This window comes from Leuciscus leuciscus, assembly GCF_965113295.1.
Source record: "Leuciscus leuciscus genome assembly, chromosome: 7".
NCBI classification, from domain to species: Eukaryota; Metazoa; Chordata; class Actinopteri; order Cypriniformes; family Leuciscidae; genus Leuciscus; species Leuciscus leuciscus.
Window position 1 is genome coordinate 24,578,733 of NC_138731.1, and position 15,016 is coordinate 24,593,748.

General features: G+C 36.9%; 1 protein-coding gene across 6 annotated transcripts in view; it reads left to right on the forward strand.

The window, feature by feature from the left end:
- arhgef7a (Rho guanine nucleotide exchange factor (GEF) 7a) overlaps positions 1-14,423 on the forward strand; it is a 35,808-nt gene extending 21,385 nt beyond the window's left edge. For 2 of the 6 annotated variants that reach the window (XM_082175540.1, XM_082175541.1), the window contains exons 9-22: positions 1,935-2,057; positions 2,156-2,294; positions 2,381-2,440; positions 2,543-2,689; positions 5,402-5,488; positions 5,649-5,727; positions 5,834-5,973; positions 9,740-9,961; positions 10,153-10,246; positions 10,330-10,419; positions 10,872-11,042; positions 12,698-12,797; positions 12,956-13,010; positions 13,127-14,423. In XM_082175540.1, coding sequence (XP_082031666.1) covers positions 1,935-2,057; positions 2,156-2,294; positions 2,381-2,440; positions 2,543-2,689; positions 5,402-5,488; positions 5,649-5,727; positions 5,834-5,973; positions 9,740-9,961; positions 10,153-10,246; positions 10,330-10,419; positions 10,872-11,042; positions 12,698-12,797; positions 12,956-13,010; positions 13,127-13,249 — 1,630 coding nt within the window. In that variant the 3' untranslated portion in view covers positions 13,250-14,423. The other 4 variants (XM_082175536.1, XM_082175537.1, XM_082175538.1 and 1 more) reach the window with 2 other exon arrangements.
- Positions 14,424-15,016: the final 593 nt, after the last annotated feature.

The window sequence follows — 15,016 nt, forward strand, 5'->3', positions numbered from 1 at the left end:
TGGTTGACCTAATTTATGCAGCCCAACAATTAACGGATGTGAATTATAGAAATGTGATAATGTGTTTGTGTATGCCAGGTTAAAGAGATGTGTTTTTTGTGTTTTTAGTTTTTAGATTTGAACTGATAGAGTGTGTCTGCTTCCTAAACAAGGCTAGGAAGACTATTTCAGAGTTTGGGTGCTAAATAGGAAAAGGATCTACCGACCACAGTCGATTTTGTTTATCAAAATTATTGATTATCAACTGGCCTGAAATTTGAGATCGCAATAGATGTGAAGGACTATAATGCGTTAAGAGCTTGCTCAAGTACTGAGCTCAAGTACTCAAGTACTGCTTTGTAAGTAATTTGCTAAATTTTTTAAATGTTTTATAGGGAGCCAATACAGTGTTGACAGAACCGGGCTAATATGGTCATACTTCTTAAGGTGATGATACTGTCAACGGGTAACCAGATGAGACACGGGGCCCACGACCGATCTAAATTATCCAGATTGAAATGTATTGCCCATTTTCAATGGGATAGTGGCCAAGCAACAATCGCTCGGCAAGATTGCCCAGCAACATTGCTCAAAAAGTTGCCCTGTGTATCATCACCTTAAAGGAGAACTCCGGTCAATTTTATCATTGAGCTCATTTTTTTGTAAATTTGGAGTGCTGTCAATACAGAGAACAACGAAAAATCGGTGTTGCCTACACCGTGTTATCCTCTTTTTATACTTTGCACTCTGTTGACTTCAATGGGGCATATTTTAAACCTGCTTTTACCCTCTTAACATCCTTGATGTGTCATTACAAGTGCCCAGCCAATGTGAGTGATTCCTTAGAGTTAACACGGGTGAATCTGACGAGTTCACGCGCATATGTTTAGTTACCTATGATCACGCGCGTGAACTCGACAATCGACTACTTTGGACTTCAACCGAAAACGGTGTAAATACAGGTATGAGCGCTGGCCGAATTAACTTCATTTTTCTTCATATCTTTCACATCTACTGCAGTCAGATTCACCCGTGTTAACTCTAAAGGAATCACTCACATTGGCTGGGCACTTGTAATGACACATCAAGGATGTTAAGAGGGTAAAAGCAGGTTTAAAATATGCCCCATTGAAGTCAACAGAGTGCAAATTTTAAAAAGAGGATAACACGGTGTAGGCAACACCGATTTTTGTTGTTGTTCTCTGTATTGACAGCACTCCAAATTTACAAAAAAATGAGCTCAATGTTAAAATTGACCGGAGTTCTCCTTTAAGTTCTAGTAGGAACTCTAGCTGCTGCATTTTGGACCAGCTGGAGTTTGTTTATTAAGCATGCAGGGCAACCACCCTGTAGAGCATTACAGTAATCTAGCCTTGAGGTCATGAAAACATTAACCAACTTTCTGCATTTTTCATTGAGAGCATATATCATAATTTAGATATTAATGCGGTTTTACAGATGCTGGAAACATGGCTTTCAAATGAAAGATTGGTATCAAAGAAGCACACCCAGGTTCCTAACTGACGACGAAGACTTGACAGAGCAGCCATCAAGTGTTAGACAGTATTCTAGGTTATTACATGCTGAGGTTTTTGGTCCAATAATTAAAACCTTTGTTTTTTCAGAATTAAGTAACAATCCCCCAAAAAATGTATATCAACTGCATTCCTTTAATGTGTCCTTGCGGAATAAAGTACTACTTTCTTTCTTTAAAAAAAACACATCTTACTGTATTCAAACTTTTGAACGGTAGTGTATCTGCTAGATAAGGTTTAAATTAAGTCTGAATTTAAATGTTTTGGTCTGAATTACTTGCAGAATGTATTGTTAATATTGGAAATATAGATTTATGTCCTAGACTTAGGATTATAGGTTCAGAAAAAACCCTAAGAAGAATATTTGAGGAACATCAGTACAGTGTTTGTAATAATTCTCCTCAATGTTCTGTGATTAAGGCTTCCAGAGCTTCAGCAGAAGGTTGGGGGGTTCTTCTTGAATCTCATGCCCCAGATGAGGTCTCTCTATGTGTCTTACTGCTCCAACCACCCGTCGGCAGTCAGTATTCTCACTGATCACAGGTACGCCACTATACTGTGTTCTGATTTCACAGAGAACCCCTTCACTGGTTTGATAGGTGAAAACTGGTGATAACTTCTCATTTCTTCTGTGCCTGCAGTGAGGAACTTGGAGAGTTCATGGAGGGAAGGGGTGCGTCCATACCAGGTATTCTTACACTGACCTCTGGCCTCAGCAAACCCTTCATGAGACTAGACAAATATCCCACATTACTGAAGGAGCTGGAGAGACACATGGAGGTAGAAGAGAGAGTGTTTGTTTGGTTTCTGTTGAGTTTTTTTTTTTTTATCATTGTCAATGTGACACTGTCTTCTTTGCCTTTCAGGAGGGTCATCCAGACAGGACAGAAATTCAGAAATGTATGACGGCTTTCAAGAATCTCTCTGTGAGTGTTAACTGGTGTCTCGTGGTTTTGCCACTGCAGTTAGGTGTGGATCATTCCCATGACAACCAACCTTCTTAATGTATTGTGTTGCCATGGTTACAGGCACAGTGTCAGGAGGTGCGGAAGCGTAAGGAGCTTGAGCTTCAGATCCTGACTGAGGCGATTCGTCTCTGGGAGGGGGAGGACATCAAGACCCTGGGGTCAGTGCTGTATATGAGCCAGGCCATGGTCCAGAACCATGGATGTGAGGTGAGACAGCACAAAGATCTCAATAGCTGACAGACCTGATGAATATATTGTCCCCTAATAATGTGAATTTGGGATGGGACTATCTGTTTATTAGACCAATGTCAGACATTAAAGTCAGCATGAAATGAAAATTTACGCTATCTATTTTCTTAAAGAATGTTATTGATCGTATTCAGATCTACCTCCATCCATTTAGCAAGTCTCCGACTACTTTTTTTCTTTTTCTACAATGTTTCACCTGGATCTATGTCACAATATGGAAGAAACGATCTGTTACTACTTCCGTATCAAGTAATATTCCGTGTAATATATTGAATTTTACATATGTTTGTGGGGAAAGAAAGATCCACTTCAGGTTTTTAAAGAAATAGTTCACCCCAAAATTAAAATTATCCCATAATTTACTCAACCTCAAGCCATCCTTGGTGTATATGATTTTCTTTTTTCAGCCGAACACAATTTGAGTTATAGTAAATCATTTCGGATATCGATATAAGAGAAGAGGAGCTACATTAGGGTGACCATACGTCCTGTTTAACACTAGAAGTGCCAGAATTCCATAACTACTAGAACTGCCGCAAGCGGTCATTTTGACCGCTATATTCCAAACTCTATATCTTTAATGATAAAAACCCAATTGAGAGATTAATGCATTTATTGTATTAATATGTCTTTAAAAAACAAAACAACACCAAACTGTACATTTAAACAAGTTTAATTATACATTTATAAATAAATAATATCCGTAGATGTCTTGAACAAAATGACGGAGTAGCCCATATTTGTTTACACAGTTCGATCGCGTCGCGCCCGCCGACACACACACACACACACACACACACACACACACACACACACACACACACACACACACACACACACACACACACACACACACACACACACACACACACACACACACACACACACACACACACACCCCAACCATATTCCAGTATTGCAATCTTGACATTGCAGCCTGTTCATTATAGCCACAATAAAATATAATAATAAAATAGTCAACCTAACATAAAAATTCCACTGCTCTGTTTGTAGCCTAGACTAGGCTACAATTCGTACCATTTTGCGCATGTGAAGAGGATGATTTTTTTTCCGTCGATATTGGAACGTGAGTGAAGTACAAAGCCTATAATAAAGAAATAGTTTACCATCCAAATACATCGCAAATGTTGAAACATTTTGATTCTAATTAGAAAGTTACGTGAGCCTAACGCCGCTTACTTTCACTTTCGCTTATAACGCATTTCATTTTGGCTTGTTTATAGTTATTTTTTCATTCTTGTTCTGTTCTGAATATCATTACATTTAAATGATTTGTTGTTGAATATGTTTAGTGTATTTTTAACCACATTTTATTGTTGTGTATATTGGTATAGCCTATAATAATACCGCGAAATTCCGTGCGGTCAATATGACCGTCTATGGCCGAAATAGGTAAATATGTTCATTTGTTTTTTTGCCTTATGTGTAATTTATATGAAAAACATTTTAAATGAAAATACAGACACTTTTAGGAAAAGTCAGGTACCAGCAGGATTGTATTTATTTTTTCAACAAAGTTATTGCAGATATAAAATTCAAAACGGTCAAAATGACCGCCATGGCCGTTCTAGTGTTAACCAGGACATATCTGGCCAGGATTTCGAGATCGCCCAAAATGCCTGGGATTCGGCTTTTGCTTTCTACAGTCACCATTCATTATGTTTACATTATTACATTATTTGACACTGACACGTACGTGCCAGCTTTGCAGGTCATGCATTCTGCTTCACACGGATCCCGATCGAGACGAAAACACAGGAATTTTCTTAGCAATGCTAGAACGCACATCAACCGATCACTTGTTTAGCGGTCATGTAAACACTACATTTAGATTCACCAATCGGAATTAATTCAGTCCTACTGAATCAAAAGGTGTGCATGTAAACAAAAAGAATGGTGACGAGAAAGCAAAAGCCGTATCCCGGATATTTTGGGCGATCTCGAAATCCCGGCCGGACATGTCCTGGAATATGGTCACCCTAAGCTACATCATATGTCGGGTCAGATGTCACCCTTTCCGGTTGTTGCCGGAACCCAGTGATTATAGTTTATAAAGTTTTAAATATGGATATTTTTCTTACTAAAACCCATTGCTTCGCTTCAGAAGGCATTTTTTTTTAACCCACTGAAGTTCAATGGATTACTTTTATAATGGATGCGCTTTTTGAACACTATTCAATGTCATTACAAAGTTGGGAACGAAGAAAGAAGAAGAAAGTCATATACACCTAGGATGGCTTGAGGGTTTTAACAATTTGTGATAAAATTAAATAAAAAATATTGTTGATGCAATCACAACTATTGGTAGTGTTCAGGAAACCTTTTATTATTACAGTTATTAACAAGATTACAGTAAGTAGTGATGTGTTTATCCAGTGGGTTTAACCCTTTGAATTGTTTTTAAAAAAAATCAAGATTTGTCTTTATACTTCAGAATACAAAAAAAAAAAAAAAAAAAAGTAGAAGTTGAAACCGTCGTCAGTTGTGGACACCATGCAAGAAAAAGCTAAATAACAGCATGAAAGAATTATAAATAATGTTTTAAAAAGACCTGTTGCTAATTCATATTGACGATAATATCAATAGTTTTTCCACTGTGATTTTCAGTTCTGCAGTTACAATGGATGTGTTATATTTTTGTTTTTTTAGGAGAAGCATGAGCGTTACCTTCTTCTTTTTCCTCATATTTTGCTCATCCTATCTGCCAGTCCAAGGATGAGTGGCTTCATCTACCAGGTCAGAAACCAGCTGCTGTCAGAGCTGATTAATGCACAGTCTCAATGTTTCTCTCCACCACCCCCTAAAATACCATCAAACCACAGCTTTTCAACATGCACATTAAAATAGAACTTGCGGCTCTAGCACAAAGATAAAACGTCTGCTTTATTTCTCTTAGGGCAAGCTACCTTTGAGTGGGATGACGGTGACCCCATTAGAAGACTCTGAAAGTCATAAAAATGCTTTTGAGCTTTCGGGTAAGGACAAACTGACTCACATTTCTTTGAGTTCAAGACACAATCAAGTGTTTTTATCATTCTTAGTCATTCATTGACTGTGCTGGTGTGTGTGTCCATCCAATAGGAAGCATGTTTGAGAGGCTTCAGGTGATCTGCTATAACAAACAGGATCTGCAGGACTGGCTCGAGCATCTGAACCGACAGACCAAGCACACCACCATGGCGGCTCCCAGCATGAAACCCCTCACTGTTCCCTGCCACACAGTGAGTCACCTGTTCACCTGTTCAAGCTCCTACTACTGGCTGTAGTCTCTAGCCTCTGGCCAAAAAAGCCTCCGATGATGCAAAATGACGATTTTTGCATCATCTGAGGTTTTTTTCCAGACACACAATACAGAAATCTCTCGTCTCATGAGGGAGGGAAGCACGGTCATTCGATAATACTACCGGGTTTCTGCTGATACAAAGCTTAATGCTAATCAGTGAAGTATCCCTTTAAATATTCATAAATATAAATATTACAGTTTTTAAATATCTAAAAGTATACAGTTTACGTTATTTATTTATGAAACACTTTTATAGCCACTATGCACAAAAAGCTTTACAAAAACTTAAAAACAGAGACATAAACAGCTTTACACAATATAGTCAAGCGCAATATAACACTGTATTTTGTACAATGTATTTTATTTACATATATTTATATTTATTTATTTAGCTAAATACTTCATTTATTTAGCACTTTCTTAGCTGCTATGCAGAAGAGTTTTGCAAAAAAAGTAAAAACCACAACACACATTTGTGAAACAGACTTTAAAGGGTTAGTTCACCCAAAAATTCAGCCATTTATTCAACCACATGTTGTTCAAAACATCTAAGACTTACATTTATCTTTGGTGTTACGTACCCCTTTTTAAAAAAAGGTCTAGGGGTGAAAGGGGTGTAACAAATAAACGGTGGGGAGAGACTGAGAGAACTGCCGTCTCCAAGTTCCAGGGCTGATACACAAGAAAGCTCAGTAACACCAGTTTGAGCAAACAAACAGAGGTATTTTATTTAACGGAATGTGGAAAATATACTTAAGGCTTCAGGAGGGGAAAGGTCAAAACAATAAACAAAAAGTTCCTCTGACTAAGGTTAAGAAATAACTTACCTATCAAAAGAAAAGAGAAATAAAACACAGAGATACTTCCCTGACTTCCTCTCTAACTCAAACACAGGAGAAAAAAAAGGTAATTTCTAAAATAAATGACATCCACCTCCCTACAAGAAAAATATTCCACTTAAGCAGTTACAAAAAAAAAACGGAGACACTCTGCTACCCTCAATAACTTCACGTTAACACTATAGGTGAGGCAATCAACAAACTCTTAGGTAAATCTCAATAACTTCACGTTAACACTATAGGTGAGGCAATCAACAAACTCTTAGGTAAATCTCAATAACTTCACGTTAACACTATAGGTGAGGCAATCAACAAACTCTTAGGTAAATCTCAATAACTTCACGTTAACACTATAGGTGAGGCAATCAACAAACTCTTAGGTAAATCTCAATAACTTCACGTTAACACTATAGGTGAGGCAATCAACAAACACTTAGGTAGACAAGAGTTTAAACAAGAGCTTAGATCACAACGCTGGAACTGGAAGATGGCAGTTGCAAGGATGGAACACTTCAGCCTCTTTCACTGGACTGCAGTTCTTGGGTTCCTTTATACTCCAGCTAACGAGCTCAAAACAGGAGTCAGGTGGCACTCATTAGCCTGCCAAGCAGAGAGAGCAGGAGGAGTAACAGAGACAAGATCACAAGCCGCGTTTCCATTACCCTTCAAATTGCGCAAATTGAAATTGCGAATTGAAAATACGCTTAATGGAAACACGTCAATTTCGCAAAAACTCCCATTTATCGCAAAAAAGTTTTTACGCTCTCATGAGGTGGTTTTTCAGGCAATTCGAAAAATGAATATTTCGCAAAACTGCAATGGAAACAGTTTTTGCGCATTTACAGTCACCTGACTTAGAAGACGCAGTGTGTTTGAAGTCCATGTATAGCTACGCAAATAATAATAATTTTATATTATTTTATTATAACATTTAATAGGCTATATTTAGAAGAGGCTTTTATGCAAAAAAGGAACAAAGCTGAGCGTGGAGCGCGCACTGCATGACACGGAGGCGCGGCCGCAAACACTTGCATTTTCCTATCAACAGTGGAAACAACTTATACTCTATCATTTCTGGTCAGACAGAAAATAATAATACATTATTCTCAACCACTTTTATTTGTGTAAACTCACAATAACAAGAAAATGCTGTGCTTTTGTAAAATAAAAGAAACAATCAGACGCACATGATCTCCGTAAACTGGGGCGCGAGAACTGAAACAAAATATAGCCTGTGTAGGCTAAAGCTTGAAATGTCCACTTTAAAACGAACAAATTCGAATCGAAAGCTAATACCTTCTGATTATGTAGGCTAATCCGTATGAAAGTTGCATTTCTCTCTAAAAGCGCATCTGATAACAGCGGAGATGGAGATGTGATTTTAGCCGACACTTAGAAAACAATAGTTTATTAATTATATTAATGGCTCTTCTCATTCAGCACTGCGGGAAATACATCAATTCCAGTTTCTAATTTGGCCTTAGAAAACCAGTAAAATCGACATGTTTTCCATATTAATTTGTGAATATTTTAAATGTTTAATAAAGGGGCAAAAAGTCATAAATAAAGCACAGCAATTGTGTGTAGCCAGTTCAAATTAAAATTTTGGTGTTCAACTTGTTTTAAGAAGACAACAACCGTTCATTTTCCGTTTTTCAATTAGGGGTTAAAAAAGGAAAAACAAATAGACACAAAAGTTGCCTACATGGATCATTTGGACAGAACACGAGACAGAATTATTTATTAAATTCATAAAAGAAACAATAATTAGCCTAGGAATACTGGATTCTAAATCTCAAAGAAATGCCACAATCGGAGCAGAAATGAGGGCGAAACACCCAGAAACTCCTTATATGTGTCGTTCGGGGGTCTTTCCCTGCCATTAATGCTTGGATAACACGCCACGTCTCCTTCCATTAATAATAATAATAATGTCTAATGCGGTGGCTGTGATATTATAACCAACGTCCGTTGCCGTGATTTTTGGAATGACTTATCGCGAGAGAAAAAAAGACGTTTTAGTCGCATAACATCGGTTAATGGAAACGCCGTCATTTCGCAATAGTTTTTTATCGATATTTAGATAATAGCGCAAAACATTTGCGCAAATCTGTAATGGAAACGCGGCTACAGTCTGCACACACACAGTAAACAATTGTTAATTAAATCATACAAGACAGAATAACTTATGTCCCTATGGACGTAACATTTGGAATACAAATAAATATATTTTTATAATCTAATTTAGATTCATTTTTTAAATAATTTTAAAACTAATCCATATGAATTGAGTTTTGTGAGAAAGAACCTTGTTGGTTCTTGCAGAAGCTAAAAAGTTCTTCGTAATACAGGAGAATGAAATTGGTTCTCACACGTCAAGTGAACATGCTTGAGCTTCCGTTGACCACAACTGATGTGTGAGTTGGTTAATGTTTATTTGTGAATAAAAGCCTAAATTCAATCTGTTCATCATATAAAGTGATTGTCTCTTCATCAAAATATTGACTAAACCGCTCAATTCAAATGGATTAGTTTTACAATCTCTTTTTTAACTTTTTGAAGCGTCAAAGTGGTGGTTGCGAAGTTGTCTATGGAGGGACAGAAAGCTCTTAGATTTCATTAAAAATATCTTAATTTGTGTTCTGAAGATGAACAAAAGTCTTACGGGTTTGGAAAGAAATCAGGGTGAGTAAATAATGAAAAATTTATTTTCTTAATTTCATTTTTGCTTCTCCTTCAACTATCACTTGAACAATATAAAGTCAAGCATAATGTAACACAAACATTTATTTATTTATTTTGGGTTGAAATGTGATCTGTAAATTATCTTCAACTTAAATGTCACCTTAAATTGTACCCCTCTAGCTCCCGTCTCACCCTCTGACGCCATCCAGACATGCAGAAAGCCGGGGCCTGACAGTTGCTCCTGCCTACCACACCCTACCACATCCCTCCTCCCATGGGGCCCCACACAGCACCATGATGTGGGGCCCCCTGGAGCCCCCCAAAACCCAGAAGCCCTGGAGCCTGAGCTGCTTGCGTCCAGCACCCCCACTCAGGCCCTCAGCTGCTCTCTGCTATAAAGAGGTATGCAGCTTACTGGACTTGTAACAAATATTGTGGAAATATAATATTAAATGCATTATAATATGAAATAGAAATCATAATTGTTGATTATTTCCCTTGATGTTGTAGTCCCTATTATTTTGAGTAGTCCCTTATAGCTCTGTAAGTCTCCTCTTCACCTCCTTTCCTATTCTTTCCATTCCTTCTTTCAGGACCTCAGTAAAAGCCCCAAGACAATGAAAAAGCTGCTGCCCAAGAGAAAGCCGGAGAGGAAGCCGTCCGATGAGGAGTTTGCACTGAGGAAGAGTAAGTCAGCAGGTTTGATGTGGTTATTGAAATCGAGAGATTCTGAAAGATCATATGTCTGATGTAACCTCTGACCTGTGCAGGTACTGTAGCTCTGGAGGAAGACGCTCAGATTCTGAAAGTGATTGAGGCCTACTGCACGAGCGCCAAAACCAGGCAGACTCTGAACTCAAGTAAGTCTCGTATGCGGCCCCGTCCACCTCCGTCTCTTTTCTTCTAAGACATTCCTCATTCATATCTACTTCTCATGTGTAACATAGAACAGCAGTCCTTTATAAACTAAAGTCTGTTGATCTTAACAAGTTTATTCTTGGATCTCTTATAACAATATCCTCTCTCTTTTTTCCTCATCATACTTAATGTTCATTTATTTATCCCCCCCCCTTCCCACACTTTCATTTTTACACATTACTTTTTCATTTAATCATTTTATAAAACTCATTTACTATGTCGGTATTATTGGTTTTCCCATCTATGTGGTTGCACCACCCATGTCCATTCTTTGGTTGGCCCCCTTGTTTTATTCTCTACCCCTTCCATTTGCGATTCTCCCTTTCTCCCCCCTTCCCTTCATTCATATGATTTGATCTCCTTCTCATCATCTGCGACCGGACGGCCTCTTCAGCATGGCAAGGCACTGATCTCATGCATAACCACGTCTTGGATCAATCCAGTGTGGACTCTCTGGGCCGCCGTAGCAGTATCTCAAGGCCCGAGGCCACCTCAGACCTCTCAGAGGACTCTGACTATGACAGTATATGGACGGCCCACAGTTATAGGATGGGCTCTGTTTCCCGTAAGAGCTCCTACATCTCCCACCAAAATTAATCTCCCCCTCACTCCTCTTATTTTAAATGACTTTATATTTATTTGAAACTATTTATGTATTTAATGATGTCACTCTAATGCATATTTATTTTATTCATTTTTATTTATTTATTTCTCAGTGTTGTATTAATCACACCTCATCGTTTTCTGCATTTATATGCACTTTCCCAAAGCAGTTCCCTGTTGCCTTGACATTCAAACTCCCCCTGAAACCACCAACCTCACTTAACTCAGTTTTTTTTTTTACTTTGTTTGCCTCGCATTCAAAATTTATTTAAGTGTCCTTTAAAAAATGATGTTCTTATTCCCTCATTCCCAGATGTATTTAATTATTAACGCTGTTGAAGGTACAATGCACTCCAAAGGCAACAAGGACAGGTTCTGCTGTAGAAGAAAAAAGATGCTAAAATCTCTTAACGTGTCTGTAAATAGAGTATTGTCATTCATCCGAAATGTGTGGTATTACCTTGGACTTTGTTTACTGAATGTGAACATTAGATTTCCACTCTGTTGACATGAGGAGTTGGGTCTTTATCAGAGAACTTAATGAATAAGTGTTCATGAAATTCATAAGTATGATTCTCAGATGGCACCACGGACAGTATTGGGGACGTATTGTTCATACTTATGTGATATAAATGTATTTATTTTCAATTTGTAAATGTATTTTGAATGATTTTGGACTTTTTGTATGCTTGTATCTAACATGTAAGTTTATAGTGGTGTCTATAGTGAAAAGTATGGAAGTTTACAGAAAAAAAAGTTGAATTTAATGTTGGTTGAAATTCTATTAGAAACCATTTAAATCAGGTGTGTGGATGGTAATAGTCAAGAGTTCTTCACCATTCATTCGAGACTGTCAAAGCCTCAGTGTTTGATGCTTTTCCTCTTTTATGTATGATGTGTTTGAGACAAACAAGAAAACCAACTTGCCAATTATTTCAATAATGACAGAGAGTATAATTCCTCATGTTATGTGATTTCTTGTGACCAAGTTCTATTCTGTGGTTAAAAAATGAACGAAAAGAAAATATGTATATTTACTACCTTTTTGTCGGTCGTTTACTGCAGATATTCTTAAAACTGTTCAACAGAGATACTTCAGTGCCGTTTCCGTGATTTGAAACCAAGACATTATTAATGTGATTGTTATATATATGCAGAGTCAAATATATGACAAAATACCACAAACCTTGTAATATAAATTTTGAATAAATCTTGGGTTGTTTTGTACAGTATGCTTATCCTTTCAGGAATTGATCTCTCACAACAAAATATTTTGTTGTGCAAGTTTGTTTCTTATTTTCGTTTAGTGTTTTTCTTTTTGGTTTTGATGATGTTTACAGGTTTTTTGTATGTGTGTGGTTTAATTTCAGTTTGACCATTCTTCAGGAAACCCTTGGTGCTCTTTTTGGTTTGTTTTTTGAATGCGTTAATTTTTTTTGGATGATCCGATCCCTCTCTGCATGACTAACTCCTGTCTCACTCTCGCACAGTCCTGTGTAAGTTTGATCCAGTCCAAACCATTCTTTGAGGCACAGTGGTCCTGTCCTGAGCTAATCAATAAATCCAACTGAACTAAACCTCCTGAAATCAATATGCGGGGCTTCTCTTTTGAAACAGGACAGTGGAAAGATGCCAGTCCAGCACTGATAGTTCCTGGGGAGGAGAAGTTCAGTGTAGACGAGTTGAAGAGTAATGGTCAGAGTCTTCCTGAGGAGAAGTAAGACTGCATATTTGGCCATTCTTATGAACAGCGTTTATAACAAGTGTTAAAAAAGGTTGTTTGTCAAGAGAACATGAATTGAATTGAGCTTCAGCATTATGATATTATTATTATTGAAGTATGCACTGACATATTCAATATCCAATGTTTCCTAGGAGCCTTGTGGATGTTGTTTATGCTCTCAAAGATGAGGTACAAGAACTTAAACAGGTGAGTGTCTGTGAGGGTATGAGGAAGCTTTTCTTAATATTTAAATTAATCTCGTATAAAATAGTCATATTTAGTAGTTTACATTGCCTGGTTACATGATTTTACCATTCCAACAGGACTATAAAAAAATGAAGAAATCCTTGGAGGAAGAACAGAGAGCCCGGAAAGATCTGGAGAGGATAGTTAGAAAAATGCTAAAGAATATGAACGATCTTTCTTGGGATGAGACCAATTTATGAAATGCCCCCTTACTATGGAGTCCCTAAAGTGGCATGGTGGTGGAAAAATTATGTGATGGGAGGTAGACGTAATACATTTTTCTTCCCATCTCATATTTTTTTCTATCACCAGGTCCCTTTAGGGCACCACACCTTACTAGTTTTGTTACACTAGTGGTTAGGTGACCTTGAAGTTCAAGTTCAACACTGAAATTTCAGATTGCTTGAAAGCACCATGGACATCCAGGAAGTCTGTGATAACATAATTATACATATTTAGCCTAAAATGGCTCATTCCAAGACTTTAGTTCTTAGGTCTTTTAGTGCATCTACACCATGCAGATTTTTTTTATTTCATTTGAAAACCACTAATTTTATAGCTGAACAATCATGATGTGACTTGTTTGCTTGAAGTCGTACCTAATCAGGCGCATCTTCAGCATCTCTTCGGATGGCATGAATGTCCCTGACAAGTTCGTCTTTCACCTAATGTTATGGTTTTTAGACAGACAGTACCTCAGTCTTCGCATTCCACTGATGTCTGGGGTTGTGAGTGTCCTGTTTTTTCTACAAATCACTTTTGTGATTACAAAGGTTCAAGAGATCATCGGATTTTAGTTGCATTTATTTTTTTTTATAACTTTTATTCAGATGCACACTGATTTAAAATGCTGAATCTGTGAATATTTCCATTATGTGGTGCCATGAACCTTTTCATTCCATTTAATTATTGTTTACAAATGATTTAGATGTTTATACTTAAACATTAATTCAACACTGTACAGACAAAAAGGTATGCTGTTTAATGAGGAACATGAAGCTAATGCTTATATATCGTTATGTTTAATACTTGTTTTAGGTGCCATTGTAACTCAAGCTGTGACAGGACTTCATTATTTTAATAGCTTTTTTATCACAATATGATACACATCATACCTTCATGCGAGACGAGTTATGACTATTCATTTCAATGTCACTTACTTAGTGTGACCAAAGCGAAAGCCAAAATCTTATTTATGGACTTCATTATCTGTGACTAGTTACTGTACTTGACATTTATTCCTCTAGCTCTTACACAACACTAGTAGAATAATCTCATTTGAATTCATGTAGGATATTATAAGTGTTCTTTATCTCAGATCCATGTTACTGTAAATTAGTTCTGTAAATAAAGAAATTTGTTTATTTGCTTTAATTCAATGGCATCAGTTGGGCCTAAACATAAAATTACTAGAAAATAATACTCTATAATACACTATTTTTTTAAAGAATCTTATATATTGTGACATACACAGCCTGGCTTAAAAAGGCACTGTTTGGATTTAAATATGCCTATTTAAATCCAAACAGCAACTTTTTTTCCCAGGCAGATTATATATTATTTTGATTATATACACTAGCGGCTAGCCTACCGTTCAGAAGTTTTGGGTTGGTACGATTTTTTTATGTAAAAAAAACAAAACAAAAAACGTTTATGCTCACAGGGATGCATTTATTTGAGCAGTAAAAAAATGGTAATATTGTGAAATATTATTACAAATTAAAACAACTTTCTATTTTTTTTTATTTTTTTATGTAATTTACTCCTGTAATTGCAAAGCTGAATTTTCAGTATATCATTACTCAGTCTTTAGTGTCACATGATCCTTCAGAAATCATTCTACCGTAATATGCTGATTTGCTGCTCAAAACAGTTGCTTAATATTTTTGTTTTCAGGATTCTTTGATAAATAGAAAGTTCAAAAGAACAGCAATTATTTAAAATGTAACTTTAATGGTCTTTACTGT